Source organism: Anas platyrhynchos, chromosome 6, assembly GCF_047663525.1.
Source record: "Anas platyrhynchos isolate ZD024472 breed Pekin duck chromosome 6, IASCAAS_PekinDuck_T2T, whole genome shotgun sequence".
NCBI lineage: Eukaryota > Metazoa > Chordata > Aves > Anseriformes > Anatidae > Anas > Anas platyrhynchos.
This window is the reverse complement of record NC_092592.1, coordinates 15,890,724-15,907,554: the sequence shown is the minus strand read 5'-3', so window position 1 is coordinate 15,907,554 and position 16,831 is coordinate 15,890,724. Positions and strand designations below refer to the sequence as shown.

Genomic DNA, 16,831 nt, shown 5'->3' with positions numbered 1-16,831 from the left:
TCTGTTGGTACTTTTAAGCTCTGGATAAATCAGTTTAATCCAACCCATCTACTTGGACTGCGCAGGCTGATTCTGCCTGATAGAGAAGAAGAGCGAGCACAGCCCTCAGCTGCTCCAGAAAAGAAGCCAGCTGGGGTGCAAGCCTCCTGGGACGAGGTGGGAGCTAACACCTGGGAGCAAGCCCTGGCTGTGTGCCCTGGGCATCTGCTGGCAGCCTGAGCCCCGGTCCTGTGAGGAGGGCTGGGCGCCCAGGGAGCGCCGCGGGAGGAGAGCCCGCGCTGAGCAGCCAGGCTGTTGAAAAATTACTGCTTCTGCTGCGTAATTGGCATTATGTGCGCTTCCTTTGTGCTCTTGGCATTGAGGCAGACAGGGAGCAGAAGCCTGTGTAATGACAGGGGTAGGGCTTGTCTGTCGGAGGGCTGGGACGTGTAGCGGTAACTTGGAGGAGCTGAGAGGAGGGGAAAGCACCCGTACGCTGTTTTGGTGGGTAGTTACACCCTGTTTCCTTCGTGGCCTTGCTTTCCTGCCCTGCTGGACTAGCTGACACGTTAGTCAGCCACTGCCAGGCTCTGCTCAAGTGCACGAGGGGGAGAGCTGCAGGAAAATGAGTCCTTGGAGTAGTTGGGGTGAGCAGTTCCTCTCCTCTCTCTCTATTTCCCAGCTCCTTAAAGGCACAAATGGCCTTTAAAATAAGAGGAAATCAGCCAATCTACTGTTTCCCCAGACTGTGAACAAAGATCCTATCCTTTTAATACGATTGGAGTTATTTTTCTAATATTACAGCACATTGAGCATTAACCAGTTAACTTTTTTTTTTTCCAAACAGTATATATTCTGCATTATCCTGTGTAAAGAATGACATTCCTAAATAACCAAGGCAATATTTATTTTCCCTCCTTTCCTTTTATTTTCTTCATTGCTTCCCTTCCCACCCCATCAAATTATCTCACAGGATGATTTATAAAAATTGTACTGAGATTGCAGCCTATACAGCAAAGGATACAAAGCCCTGGGCAGCTCTGTATTCCCTTCACATGGAATTCTCCGTTTAAGAAATACAAATTTGTTTCCAAAAGCAATATAAAATTAAGGGATGTGATCTGGGAAAAAAGGCTGGATTTTCTGACTTAGGCTTTAAAAAATGTTTTCAGCCCGGTGCATTTCATTCTGAGATAGAACAGCAAGCCAGCGAGGTGGTGCTGAATAGAGAGTTCTCCAAGTCAGACTCATCCTTTTTCCCTAATATTTTCATTGCAGTGAGTAAGAAATACGGGTCTGCCAGTCTGCCTATTGAACTATCTACTGCAGCTTAACTGCAGCAAGAAAACGGTAATCCTATTGTGCTCCTCCAGCAGCCTCCTGGGAAGCAGAAGGCATTGAAATTACTGAGCTGTTGTCCTATCCCCTCCTCACCTGTCTTTCTAGCTGTAAATATAGTGTCTGCCTGTAAATAACAGTTTGCTGCACCTTTAAGCGCGTTCCCTAACAAGAGGCGGTGATTTACTGAGGTGATAAGCTGTAACTAATACTAGGGTATCATAATAGGTAAATAGATTAACACCGTGCTTCTCTGTATTTTGCTTTCTAGGGAGCCCACTGGCTCATTCGCTCCCAGATGCTTACTGCAGCACTTCGCAGTGCGCCGAGTTAACTCAGTGGGTTACAGGGCTGTAGCTATCGACGGCGGTGTGTGTGCGGCTAATGAAACGCATTAGCGGATCTATCGGGCAGCATTGATTGCTTAGCTTATTTGCCTTTCCCTTTCTGTTCCCTTGCCCAAAAAGGATTATAACGGGCTGTGCCCAGTATTCAGTGCCAGGGCCGTAAGCTGCCCTTCAGGACATGTCGCCGTCGTCTGTCACGTAATTGTTGCTGTGTGAGCGCAAATATGCCGCCAGCCTTTGTCGTCAAGAAGTCAGAAACCACGCAGGCAGCCTGGGCATGACGTGTGGGCCTCCCTCACCTCGAGCCAACGCTGTCTGCCCCCGTGTCTGCCCTTCGCAGGGCCCTGCCGACGTGCCCTCTCTGCCCCCTCCTGAGCTGATGGGTGCTCCCTGCCTTCACCAGCCGCGCCGCCGAGTGTCTGGTGGAGGTCTCTGCTTTGACGCCGTGTGACAGGTTTTCAGCACAAAAGGACCCTAGCAGGAAATGAACAATTCTTGGGGGAGCATTGCCAGTCCTCATAATGGTGCCGCACATCTTGTGATATTTGGCACGTTCCTAAATACCTGGCTCCTGGAGGCGGGGGATTAAATAACGATTGCTTCCTTCCTCTTTGAAGCAAAGCTTAGCTCTGTGGTTGCAGAGAAATGCTTGAAATGTCACTCGAGCTGAAGGGAAAAAAAATCTTCTGCCTTCCGCTCCTCCCTGTCCCCAGGCCCCCAGAGTATAGACTGCAGTGTTCATCTATGGTTTCTCAGTGAAAGTGTTTACAAGTATGGAAGGCATCCAGAGGCTGTAGTGTGGCTGGCTCTGGGTATGTGGGAGGATTTATCAGTGTTATGGGGAGAGGTGGGTCCCGTTCTGCACCGAGGCACTCATGTGCTTTCACTCCTCTTCAGGGAAAGGAGAAACAAAGATGGGGCTGGGTGCGGGAAGCTGAATACCTCGGAATGAGCTCCTTTTTTCTGCTTCCTTAGGAGACCTCGTTGGCTATTTGTGATTGAAATTGCTTTTATTTTTAATCTTTGTTTTTCTCTATTTCACAAGTGCAAAAGCAGAGGCTGCTCATTTCTGTGTTGGTTTCCTAACATAGTCATTGTTAGCAAATCGGTATTGATTTATTCCTACGAAAATACATCAACGTTTGAAGTAAAATGCAATCCCATTAAGAATGATACAGGTCTTCCAAATGGAGAAAAGTAGGTCAAATATTGCACCAATCAACCCAGAGCATGTTCCTTTAAGCAAAATAAATGTGTGAATACACTTAAACTGTCAGCATGTCATTTGATTGCCATTATTATGCGTCTTTTGGCATGAGCTGGCAAAGCCCTCTGCGACTGAACGCTGGTTGAAAATGTCAGCTCTGGTGTGTTAACCGGGCTGTGTTTTACATTTGTATTTTGCACGAGGGGCCAGGGGGTGCACGCTTAAAGAAATCTTGTCCCCCCCCCCCACAACAGTTGACTCCAACTTACGCAGGAGAGTTCCGCTATTGTATGCAAGGGGCATTGTAGCAATGCAGCACAGGAACACGATTTAAATCTGATCATTAAAGTGCCGCAGCGAGAGGCTGTGAGAGACGGTGTGGATGGTCCATCTGCAAAATCTGTGCTCCTGGTTTACAAGGAGGAGGGGTGGAGGGGGGAGAAAAAGCAGCTGCTTGGCTGTGCTATGAGAGGGAGAGACTGACTGTTGGCACCATCTGTAGCTGTCCTTTGTGCTTGCTGCTTTATCTGTTCATTATAGTATGATACTGAATTTCTCGTGCTTTGAGTGTAAATGAGTTGAGATGTGCCCAATACTGTCAGCATAAAAAGCAGTAACTAAGTACGCTAAAGATGAATAGCGTAATCTGTAAATTCATTTTGAGTTTGTTTCATCTGACTTGAATAGCACAGGAAGTGATGTTCTCCAGAAGGCAGCTGTACCAGATGTGGGGGTATATCCTCACCCTGCCAGCCAGCGCCGGTGGAGGTGGATGGGGTAAGGAAGAGGGAGGGCAGCGTGGCATTTCAGGTGAATGGGAGCAGGATCATTCGGAGGGTCCTTGCTCTGGCTGGGGCAGGGGGATGCCCGGGGGCTGCTGTCTCTGGACTCGGCTGCGCACAGCTCCGTCTGCATGCCGTGCACAAACACCGGCGCTGGGAAGAGAGCGATTATTATACATGGTACATGAGTCGAAACGTCCCGGGGGAGGAAAGGTTAAACCTCTCAGTAATGAGTGCTGTGATAGGGATGAGTAAATTCATTGCGTTTTATACCTGCAGTCTCTTAGTTTGTCAAAAACACGAGCCCTCTCCAGATAACTTGTAGAATGTAACTGTCTGGCTTATCTTGAGGACCTCTTTGTTCTTTGGCACTTTACATTTCACCTTTATAAACGCGTCTGTTAGATATTAGTAATAATAATAACTCATTAATATCTTTTCTTATCTCCACCTCGCTGAAGCAGTGCTATCTTGTTGGCATATTCCTTTTCCAGAAGTTTCTCTGCTTTTTTTTCAAAGCAGGTATGGCCTTTGTTTGCGGATTCATGTCCGCAGCCCCATTAGGTTGTTGCTCCTTATCTTTTTTCTCAAGTGCATATACGTGTACAGAAGGAGCAGCTCCCTCCGCATCGGAGCCACGGCTAAGATGGACGGTTTCCATTTGACACTGCAGTAATTACACTCAGCTGTGGCAGTGCTCAGCATGCCCTGTCACCCTGACATGGCTGCGTTTGCCGTTCAGCAGCGCACTTGGTTTGCTCTGCTCAGCACCCGAGCGGCCGGAGCGTGCGTGAAGACGCTCGGCCAGGCAGCGATTTTCATCCGGGCGGCTGGAAAAGGGGGAGGGGGCCTTTGTCACTGCCACATTAGTAATGATATGCCAGGGATAAAAGGTGAGTATAATTTGATCAAATGCTTGTTGACAGATTCCTTGGCTAATAGAGAAGCAGCTTAGACTGACACTCGGTGCTGGAGCATTTCGCACATCTCGGGGGAGCGCTCCCTGTGGGCTGCTGTGTGAGGCTGACAATTTCGGAGTGGCCGTGTTGAGTTACATAAAGGAGCGGTGTCCCCTTTTTGTCATAGCAGTGCTCCAAACTGCTTCCTTAAACACCACTCTTGACCTTCTGCCTGATAAATGCAATGAGTTCACTGCATCTCCTTTGTCCAGACACATGAACGGTCTGGATTGAACTGTTTTTCTTGTGGCCAGTAAACTTAAGAAATTTCAGTTGTTTCTCAAACTGAAAAATCATATTTGCGGGCATTCTTGGCAAAACACTTTTTTTTTTTTTCTTACAAATACGACTTTACAATTAGTCCCTTGGGAATTTGCTCTACTAAGTATTTGTTGACAGTACCTCTGAGTATCTACTGAGAAAAGAACGGGGTTGCTACCAGTGGTTTGCTACTGCTTGGAATTTTGTTACTAGGCTAAAAGATAACCATCGGAAAAAAAAATAAGAAATGAAAATAAAAGCCTGAATTTGAGATAATTCTTCATTTGTCTCTTAAATCTGCGAGCTTAAAATTACACTGAGAGCTCTCTTCCTTAAACCGCTGTGGCAGTTTGTTTCTGAGGAGCCTTCTGGTTCTCACCTGCTAGCACAATCTGTTGGCTTGTGTTCGGTTTACATCACCCTAGGAAAGCACTTAGTTTAAAAAAAAAAATAAATACAAAGCATTTTATTGTTAGGAAGTTTTTGCAAAGCAGACTTGGAAGAATGAAGAACCCCAAGCACTTCCCCTTGGGGATGTTTCTGCAGCTCCAGAACCAAGTGCAATTTGTCTGCGCCTCGTCTGGTGAAGCCCTTCCCCGCGCCACACCTTGGCGACGTTTTGCCCAAGCCACTGTGGTCCTGGGGCTCCACGGGCAGCCCTGTGGCCCGGGGGTGTTACTGGAGGCTGCTGTGCGCTCGCTGGAGCCAGGCTGCGCTCACAGTTGCTTTCTCAGGCTCTGTTCATTCCAAAGAACATGGGTTTTGTAACAGGGGCTGGTCTTCTCTGACTGAGGGTGCCTAAGGAAAGGCCACATTTTCAGAGATAATGAACCCTTTCATGTCTTCAGAGGGAGTTGCAAGCTTTTAGTCTCTAGGAAATCTCTGCCTATCATCGTTCATAAGCATGATTTTCCTGTAAGCACAGAAGTACCCTTATTGACCAGAAGATTAGTCACATAATGGAAGCAAGCATTTACGGGTTATGCTGGTTCAAATATAGATCTAAGTGCCTAACTTTTGTATACACACATTAGTGTGGCTGTATTCTCATGTTTATCTATTCAGGACTGGTAGCTAGTAGTTTTGGAAATGAATTCCAGCACATGGGTTTCTCTTCATGCCTCTCCAATTAAGCTTTTGCACAAAAATAGCCCAACAGAAAAGAGATCTTGTTATCCTTTGCTCCCCTCTGTGAATGATGTCTTCTGTATGTTTTTGTTACATTTCTGTTAGTGTGAAATGAACTCTTCTACGTTTTTTTTCACTCACAACAGCTACCCCATGTCCTTGTGCCTCATCCATTCTCCATCTCTTTGCTGCTCAGCTCAGACGAGTTCTCTCATGCCTCCTGGGCTGCGCAGAATGTTTGTAACTTGTGTAAAAACATTGTAATGATAGTGTAGGGCAATTACAGACTCAATTTGATAGGATAATAATGTGAGTGGTGGATCGTGGATGAGCTTTTCACTCCTGGGGCTTGTCTGTTCAGATTGTGGCTCTTGTTATAGCAGCTTGTGTCTGCACTCAGCTGTACCGGTTACTCCGCTGTGCACTTACTGTCATTTTGCTCTGTTTGCACAGCGCTGCTTTCGTCGTGGTGTGAGGAGCTGGGACGGCTCTTGCTGCTTCGCCACCAGAAAAGCCGGCAGAACGATCCTCCAGGGAAGCTACCCATGCAACCCCCCATGAACTCTATGAGCTCCATGAAACCCACCCTCTCTCATAGGTGAGTCTCAGCCCAGTCTGTGGGAGTGGAAGCATGCACAGATATACCACGTGGCAGATGTTTTAACTGAAATGCTTGTTACAGAGGTAGCTAAGGTGTTTTGTGCACTGAACAGTGCAGCAGACAACAGGGGATGTATGATTACAGCACGTCCTAAATAAATGCAGTTTTTGTCTTTGCTGTTACCTGGTGCATAGTGGAATGATGCTTCCATCATCAAATCTGTGCTCAGATCAAGTGGGCTTACTTTCAAACTTGAAGCTGTGCCCTAAGGATGAACTTGTACAACATACCTCTCAGCAGACATCTTCCAAATACGGCTGGCTTTTCTTGAGGTTGTTCTGTTTGTACGTTGCGTTAAAAATGCCATGCTAGTTTAAAGCAATTGTGTAGTGGGAGTACCCATAGCTGTGAGAATGTCCTACATCACCTTACATCAGATGAGGACCACAAAGTAGTTAATTCAGAAAAAATGGGAGCACTAAAGGGCACTAGAAGAAACCAAGGATGTGAGCTTTAGATTAACAGTTCACACAGAGAAACAGAAATTGTATTTCTTGCCTTCGGAGCTTAGGTCAAGGCAAAAGCTGAGGAGTAAGTGTAGACAGGGTTAAACATTCACTTTATGTTTTATATTTCAGAGTTTTTTTCAAGGCTTACATTCCCACAGCATCACATTAAAGAAATCACAATAGTATAAATTGTTTTTTGTGTAGGGCACTCCTGTTAGTAAAGAATTATTACAGTGTAGGTGAGGCTAAATCCTTGTACCTAGATCTGTGGCAGCATAATATGTCTTGAACGTCCATGTTAGAATGGAGCTTAGGGATTTGACTCATCTTTGTACTAGTGTATTTGCATGTGTGAAATTGTCTTGAAACCACATCTTTTTCCCCCATATGTTGTATTTATGGGAGAACCATGAGAACTCTATGCCTTTTTATTTTAGTACTTGAGAATAAAGACCTTTTTCTAGAATAACTAATACAATATCGCTGACTTTTTGAAGCATCTGCATTTTCACTTTTTTCAGTTGATTATGTAATGATGGATTGTAAACGTGCTTCAAAACAAAAGTAGAAAAACTTCTGTTGTAAAACAATTTTTTACACTTTGGGAGAAGCTTTGCAGAATCCTGGATGAAATTTAGCAGAGCGGTCAGTCTGCACAAAAACATGTGGTGCAGTATATAAACACTCTGAGGTGTAGTTTTGTAGATTTTAGATGCACAATTTGCACCTGACCTTTTAGCCTGTGTTACCCAGAAGCCCATAAGGTACAGATGAAAGCACTGTCCTACCTCACAGAGGCTGTGTACTGTATTGCTAGATAAGATAGATACAATTCTTTTGTCTTTCATGGCAGTTCTCCCTCAAAATCATGACACATTAGAAAGCGCAAATACTCTTCTCCTGCTAAATGCTCTCTCATTGGCATTTCTGCAATAGCAGCTTACCCAATACTCTAGCTAAGAGTAGAACATCCTGTCTGGTATCAAGCAGTCCCTGTAAGTTTCTCTTGAGTAATGTCCTTGAAATGCTTTACGCAAAATGACGCTGGGAGTTAGCTCTAAATTACTGCTGTTTACCTATGAGATATCCCTCTAGAAACATTATTTCCGTGGTACAACTTCTTATCTATAATAGCTGCAGCAGCATCTTAGGGATTTGAAATACCTGCCAGCCGTGGAGCATCGCTGCTTCCATGTGTACTGTTCTCTCATCTGTAATTTAGCCGTAACTACGACTGCTCGAAGTATCTCAGGTGGTACATTACAATGAGACATCTTGTGGCTCTCCAACTTCTTTTTCCAGCTGGAAGTGTTTATTTTCATGGACGTTTTATGATGGGTCTATCAGACAGTAGTGAACTATGAGGTAGGGAAGAACTGAGTTTTCTGTTTGCTAAACAGAAGATGAAAAGCACTTAAATATAACCCCAGTGATAAAGCTGTTGGTGAGGCAACATTGGTATATTTTTATTAGATCACATTTGGGTTAAAAGCGTAGTATTAAAGTTCACGGTATGTTATCTCTAATTCACAAGGGTTTTGTGTAAATTAGGAAAAAAAAAAAAAGAAAAAAGAAAGTTTTGCGTTTCCTAGAAGAAACTAATATAGCTAGCTATTTCAAGTTTTGTAGAAGAATTTGATAGCAAGTTAGAGCAACCAAGAGCATATTCAAGAACTTAGCGTAGCTCAACAAAGAGAATATAGGATATATGACAACTGCTGAACATCACTAGACAGAAAAGAAACTTCCCCTGTCATCAGACTGTCTGGAGTACCTAATGCAGGACTTTCTCTGACATTGCTTTTACTAGCAACAGAATTACCCAGAACTCCAGTCAGATGCTATAGATTGTCATTGCATGTTACATTGCATACTACAGAATTACAGCTGCATAGTAGTGAAGCTTAAAGAGGTCTTGGCTATTTAAAGTAAATCCTGACTCAATAATGTATCATAAGAGTTGAAATCTAAGGATTTGTATTTAAGAAACTGGGGGCACATACATTGGAAGGAGTTCAGGTTTGGCCTAGTTTTAGGGTAACCTTTTATTTTGAAAAAGTGAATGGAGGAGTGGGAGAAAACTGAGGTAGACAGGTCAAGGAGGGCTTTGGTAGCAATGTTATTGGTCAAATGGACACTTAGTGAGAGCAGAATGTAAGCCATGTAAGGATTTGCACATGTGCAAAAAATGCTTTCAAAGTAAAGACTGCCTTGTGCTAATTTATTTTTAAATTTAGCCTTTCATTAACAGAGTGATTGAGTGTTAAATAAGTACGCAAGTTGCATATAGAACAAAAATTCAATGAAATACCTACTTTATAATGCCAGATGGTTGGTTAGACTGCAAACTCATGCGCTTTATAAACAGAGTGAACGCTGGATTCTCAAAAAAAAAAAAAAATATCTATGTAATGCAATAATTTTGAGCTCAAAATCGAGCATGAGATGCACTCATTTTTTTAGACTTCTTTACTGATTCACATGGGTAAACTTTACATGTGTACTGAGGGACCAGTGTGAGACCTACCCACCTCTTTAATCCTGTGTAACTTCCAATTTAAATCCTTCTTAAAGGATTTGTGGGGGACTTAAGGAGAGCCTGTAGTCTTTGGGCTGGCCGTTTGCACAGGAGTGAAATTTCATGCTTAACGTAACTTCTTTGTATTGCAGTTTTCTATTCTGACATAATGTCGATAACAATAGACAAATACTACTCCAAGTGGCTGATTTTTACTTTTAAAGGCGCTTTAAGATTTTTGGCAAATGCTGCTACTGCTTTGATGAAGTTCCTGCTTATCACTTTATTACATTAAGTGGTGGACCTCGGTAGATGTGGATCAAATTGAATCTTGGTTAAAATGGGCATGGTTTCCACCGTACTCAGTGGAAATTGCACCCTACTTTGTCAATGAGAACACCTGAAGATGTGCAGCTGTTAATTGCAGCCTGCTGTGTTGTCATGAGTGTTCTCTGGGTTCTTACTGTCATCTTTCTCATTTCAAATATTGTTCTTCTGTATTAATAAGCAGCTGTCCTGCAGTTAGTGACCAAATGTCTAGTGTAATGTCTGCATAGGGAAGTCAAGATTGATGAAAAATACAAAGATCAAGTTATTTTTAATACAAATTACTTAGTGCCAGAGGTTTTGATGAAATTAAACAGTAGATCAAATTAAGTAGTAATTCAATATTACAGTAGGTACTTTATTATCATTATTGTTTTATGTTCAGGCAATTGCCATAAATACCTTTTATTGGTAAGACTTGCTTTACAAGGGTGCTTATTTTAGTGTTTGTTTTGGCACTTGATCTTCCAACTTAACTAACACCTGAACTTGCATTGGTAGGAGCAGCATTCTCTCTTGGAAGAGAATGACGATTGGGTCTGATTTTGTACTTTATGGTTAGGACCACCCCTGACATGGGCTGCTAAGAATCAAGGGTGATCCAGCAATAAGGGACCAGCAGCAACATTGTCAAAGTTTCTGCAAAGGTTATAGCCTTTTCAATTTTGCCGTGGTAGGCACTTTCGGCTGATAGTGATAGTCACTTGAAAAATGTCTAGATGAGGGAAACGGTTCAAGTGATAGCTCTGGTGTGGGGTGTATAGTCTTATGGAAACACGTATGTTATGCATCTTCCATACGTCAGTTTCAAGTTGGGGATCACTTCATTATTGCATGTGGCTGGGGTATAGAGCAACAATCTTTGAAAAAAATCAAAAGTTCAGGTGAAAGATAAGATTGTTTTAGTCATTTCATCTATTTATTTATGAAATAGTGAAATAAATATTATTAGGGAGTGAACAGATGGCAAATCCAAATGTAAGAGAATATAGTTGGTAAAGTATACTCGGTTCAAGTAACTCTCCCAATTCTGTAAGAGCAGTCTCTCTTTTTTTTAAAAAAAAAAAAAAAAAATCTTCTAAACCAAAAAATGTTAAAATCCACCATCAGGAGAAAACAAGAGGAAAGTTCAGAATTTATAAATGTTTCTGCAGAAGTGACATTACTTAAAGGGAAAAAAAAAAAAAAAAAAGACAAAATTTGTTAAAAGCAGTTTTAAGTAAGACCCCTGATGCTCTGAGCACTGCTTGGAAATACTGTCCCAAGACTGTTTGCCCGTCTTGTCCCCTGAGAGCACTAACATTAGATTTAGCATACTCTTATTCTGGGGAGGAACAGGAAGAAAGCCTTGAATGGTGGAACTAAAAGCAATGATTAGTGCTCTCTACTTGAAAACTGAACGTGTGTGACCATAAGCTGTTAATAATTAAACCTTTAATATTTTCATGTGAAAAATCTGCATTTCATTTTAGGTGAGATTATTTTGCGGTCAGTTCTTGTGGTAAAAGGAGAGACTGATAGATATGAGCTCTGAAAAAAGTAATGGGCAGCTTAAATCCTCTTCAAATGTATATTCCTCACATGTCTGGTAAAAAAGGTATAGGGTTTTGTTGTGTGTTTATTGTTTACAGCACCTTGCACAGGTCATGATAGGGTTTCTGTACTGGCTAGGGTGTCAAAGTAAGTGCTTTTGCTGTAAGAGCAATATGTGGTAGTACAGCTACTGTAATTTTGTGATGGTATTTGTACATACATGTGTTACTCTTTACTTTTTTTTTCCTCTATGTTTTATATATAACATGAAGTTTGGGGTTTTGTGATACATATATGATTTTTTGAATTAAAAAGTTCCAGCTGATATTTTTATAAAACCAGATGAAGACTTGGCAAATACTATTTAAGGAATGTCTGCTGACTGAGGCAAAATCTGACCTTCTCAGGCTTTGCCCTGTCTACAGTAGTTTTTGAAATGTAGGTATGCGTTCGAAAAGACAGCTTTCATCCCTGTCAACGGGGCATATTGAATGTCCAGTTCCTAAAAATGCCTAATTGATTGCGATTGAAGTTTAGTGATACGCATAATAGTCTCATGAGCTTTACACGAGGGCTGCTCTCAGAAGCAGATGGTTCATGCCCCGGGTCAGGGCAATTTTGCTCTTCCAGTGCGCTGGGAAGGCTCCCTCTGTCACTTGCTCTCAGCAACCCAACTCATTTGGGGTGGCACAGGTGTTACAAATCATTCAGCGGGGACAGTGCTGGTAGCCTTTACCCAAGCTCCCTGTCAATGCAGTAACTGTGCGGTGGCACAGAAAGCTGTGCAGTGCCTGGCTCCGTGATGCAGCGCTCAGTAAAATCACCGGGCATAGTGTGCCGGCCTGGGGGGCTGCGGGGTCCCGGGGCAAGGTGCTAAGGTGGTTGGTGGTGTCAGCTTGTGCGGAGTGGGAAAGGAAATCACTGCTGTACAGGGTGCTAACGTGTTCTCATTTTCATTTTCATATTTGTGGTGCTTTTTTGTTGTTGTTGTTTGTGTTTGTTGGTTGTGTTTTGTGTTTTTTTTTTTGGGGTGGGGGGCAACTGGCCAATATGAACACGTGTATTTAGTCCGAAACCTGGTGTTTTTCTGGATGCCTCTTCCTTACACGGACCTGTAATGGATTGCTAGATGAAAACGTGACCCTCCGCAGGATTCCTCTGTAAACAGCTTATAAGAGGAGTGCATTCCCCATAAGTTGTCTTTCTTTATTACTCCCCCTCCTCCCGTACCGAGTGCTGTCGGTGTGGCAGGAGGCAGGAGAGGAGCTGTGGTGCGGCGGGTCCCCAACTCCTCGCCTTCTGCCGGGGCTCACCACAAAGGCGCCCGCCCCCCAGCACCCCCGGGGGCCCGGCGCGGCTATGAAGGGGCCGCTCCGCCCCTGGGGGGCTGCTGCGGGGCCGGGGGCTCCTCCGGGGCCGGGGGGCACCCCCGCAGCTTGCCCCCAGCCCCACAGCCCGGGGAAGGCACCGCGGGATGCCGGGGCGACGGCTCGGCGGCCGCAGTGCCACCAGCACCCTCCCGGCGACTCGCTCGGGGGGAGGCGGCCCCCCCGCCCTGCGCCTCCCTCACACCGAGTGGGGGACCCTCCCAGGGCTGTGGGGACCCCCCCGAGCAGCGGGGACCCCCCCGCGGAGCCGGGACCCCCCGAGGAGCGGGGAGCCCCCCGGCAGGCAGCGGGGACCCCCCCGTCCCTCCCCGGGCCGCCGGCCCCGCAGCCGCCCCCGGCCGCCCCGCGGTAAGTTGTGGAGGGCTCCTGCCGCTGCCCGGCCCGCCCCCCGCCTCCCTGGGAAAGCGGCTTTTTGTCTGCTCTCCGGCGGCGTAAATCAGCCTCGTCTCAAAAATCCGGGGAGCCGCCGAGCGCCGGAGTCGGAGCGCGGAGCTCCCCGTGCCCGGGGCTGCCGCCGGGCTGCTCCGTGCCCTGCCCCGGAGGCTGCGGCAGGAGTGGGAGCTGCTCACGCGTTCAGCCGCTCCTTCCCCGGTTGTTGTAGCAGTCGCTGACCTCCAGGCACTATGAATAAACAGCAAAGCTGGGAACAAAAGGAGTCTTCTGGCTGCCATTATCTCACATTAACATAGCAGACGCGCTGCGGTGTGAACAATGCGAGTCTCATTCGCCGATAATCAGCGAGTACCCAGGCATTTGGATTACCAAGGCAACAGGCAATGGTAGAATACTGGGTGGGTGTGTTTTTTATTGTACAGGAGCAGTCGGATATGGAAACCCAGGTATATTGATAAAGCAGAGCAGAAGGAATGCCTGGTGGCAGGGGGGGACCGAGGACGTGGGGTTGCATTCCGACACACGTGAGATAAATAAGGCATGGATGGAGCAGGTCTGCTGCGAGATGCAATAAAGATTAAACTGCATTTGTCAGGCTGAAAGCGATCATAAGATAATTTCAGCATTTTGGAAAAGGTAACAGGTGGCATGTTAACAATAGGGCTGTTACCGGAGGATTTTGTAATGTAATCCGGGCTGTAGTAATGCATTGCATGGTCTACTTGTGTGACAATGGAACTGGGTGTGATGCTTTAATCTTTTTTCCTTTGATCAGATGGATGCTGTAGTCCCATACCATCAATACGGTGATAACCCCTTCAGCTTCTGCTGAGGCAGGAGCAGGTCTCTGTAGCATTTTCTTACCTGCATAGCTGTGATCATTTGTTCCACCTGCACAGAAATAAGTTGCGTTGTGTCTGTATCTCGGCGCGCGGCCGCGCACACACGTGTGTGGACATACGTGAAACCGATAACTGCTACCGGGAGCGTAGCAGAGCTGTGTGTGTGAAGGGGGGCGTGGGTGTTTGCAGGCTCAGAAACACCGGAATTAATCTCATTATTTGGCCTGATGCGTTCTCTAATTTCAGGGGTAGGTTCAGACGCACTAACTCTGGGCGAGCAGCGTCGGACTCCGCAGGCATGGCTCTGGGAGTAAGGAGGCTGTTTGTAGAGTAAGGCAGCAAGCGTGGCACAGCCTGACCTGTAGCAGCCGCGTGGGAGCGGGAAGGCAATGTTCCTGCCCGGGGCACTGCCTAAGTCACACAGGCCTCGCAGGCCTGGCCAGGACTATGAAGAAAAAGTTGAAGGCTTTCAGCTTCTAAGGTACTGCGTATCACCTGCTGAGCCGCAGCCTTCGTTTCGCGGGTCTGTCTCCATGCACGCAGCTGTATCGTACATATGTGTATGGCTACAAGTGGCTGGCTGCATTGTGCATCTGTGTGGCTACGTAAAGGGCTACTGGAAATGGGTGTGATATTTGAAAGAGCAGAAGCAGGGCGTGATAGCCATCTGCTAACTGCAGGTGCTATCTAAAGCAGAAGCTGACAAATTGCTCGCTGCTTTCACCTCTTGACTGTTTCACCTGCATCTGCTCGCCTAGATCAGATTCAGAACATTTCCTTTTTTTTTTTTCAAGCAGCTTGCCAGAAAGCAGTCTTCCTTCGTTTTATAGCGAATTATGAAATTTCTAACCACTTTCAGTCTTCCTCTTCTGTTTATGTTGCCCATAGCCCAGTACAGGCAACATCCAGTACTGAAACAACTCTTGTGGTAATTCTCTTAAGAGGGAAGGGCTAGATACAGATGCTTTTGGAGTCAGGAGAATTAAAGATTTGCCCAGGGTTAGGAAGCGTATTGGTTGGAAAAAGTGGAGGGAAAGAACACACTTGAGAAGTTTTGTGGGGATAATTTTTGGAGCTGGATATTTTCTCTGGAAGACCTGAATGTTTGGAGTCATGCCATTAGGAAGTAGAGAGAAGCAGAATCTTGCAGAACACTTCCAGAATGACTTTTTTCGTATTCACATTACATAAATACACCCAGTGATTTGGATGGGACTCTCCTTGTGTATTTGTTGGTTGAACTAAATAGCGGAGTTTTAATATATGCCAATGTTCTTAAACTTCTTCAAATAATACTACTAAATACAGAAAGGTGTATGAGGAAGGTATGCATCCCGTAGGCTTCATCAGTCAAAAGTAACTTATTGCAGCCCTCCAAAGTCAGTGCTAGCTTTCACGATTATTACACCGTTCTCTTTTCCCCTCGTGTTTCATGTAAGTACCTTAGGGTACCTGTACACAACATCGGCTTTTAGTTTGCTTTGTGTTGAAATGATATGCAGAGATAGTCTTCGCTGCCTTTGCAGCATGCCGTCATATCTCCTTGCTGACTGTAAGTGGTCTTCATATGCTTTCCATGCTGATGTCTCCTTGATCTGCCATTTTCCTCCAGGTGAACGGATTATCTTTAGTGGTTCCTACAGCCTACATAAAATGCAGCACAAAAGGTCAAGTGATACCTTGATTATTTTTTTTTGTGATAAAAAAGATGTTAATAATAATGTTTTTCGATATCTGTGAACTAAACTAAAAATAGGTGTTGTGTTGTAAGCTAGCTTTGAATGTTTACGTTGAAACGTTTCAGCTGAACATGTTAGCTGTTTGAAGATGATGCATATATCTAAGTTGGTGAGGAATTGGTTTTGTTCCCCTGGGGGAAAAAAAAATCAATGAAAATGAGAAGTTAGTTGTTTGTGTCTAAATGTGTGGTGTTCTTTAAAAAAAAAAAAAAAAAAAAAAACATTTCTGAAATGTTTCTGATTGCCAGTAAGGAGCAACTAAATTTGGTTTTCTGGTGTCACATTGCTTCTCCAAAGTAGTAGTCAGGACCAAGTATAGTTAAGTGGAAATTTGAACAGAAATAAATAAAAATTTCCACTTCATCTGTTATTTGCAAATAGGTTGTCAGGGCCTGCTAGCTTACTGAAATGGGAAAACTTTGCTGAAGTCCTTCCTGGAGCGTTCTAGTGTTGTAGGTAACTGCTAATAGTGTTACACCTGTTCTTGTGATTTTATTTTTAAAGAGGGTTGGGGGATTTGTTGATGCTGATAAGAAAATAACGGAGATGTGATGAAATTCATGCCTATTCCGTAACATCAGCTCACTGAAAAGGCCATTTGAATTGAGTATATGCATGGTGCTATGCGAAACACTGTTTTTCTTAGAGTAAGCTTAAAATTAGTTTATGGTGGTGCCCTAATTGAGAAGGATTGCTGAATGAATCTGTATTAATAATTAAAGCTACATGCATGGTGTTCATATGAGAAAAACCCAAGTAAAACAAAAACTAAACCTGGATGAAAGTAAGTAAAGCTGCATAATTTGTGAGATAATACAGGGCATGAAATGCAAGTATCAACACTAGACTTAAAAAGAGCTTCATTTCCTGTTCTGATTGTGGGATTTGGTTTTTGGTTTTGGTTTTCATTGCAGATGAATGGGATTTTAGAGAGAAGAGGTGAGAGACAGGAGCATGGAGTCCTGTTTGGAAATCATGTG

The 16,831-nt window shown here is 44.6% G+C and overlaps 1 protein-coding gene across 21 annotated transcripts in view; it reads left to right on the top strand.

The window, feature by feature from the left end:
• Positions 1-16,831, top strand: part of ZMIZ1 (zinc finger MIZ-type containing 1) — a 345,842-nt gene that overhangs the window by 286,312 nt on the left and 42,699 nt on the right. For all 21 annotated transcript variants that reach the window (XM_072039497.1, XM_038181594.2, XM_072039495.1 and 18 more), the window contains one exon: positions 6,455-6,599. In XM_072039497.1, the coding sequence (XP_071895598.1) occupies positions 6,455-6,599 (145 nt within the window). The remainder of the gene's footprint in view (positions 1-6,454; positions 6,600-16,831) is intronic.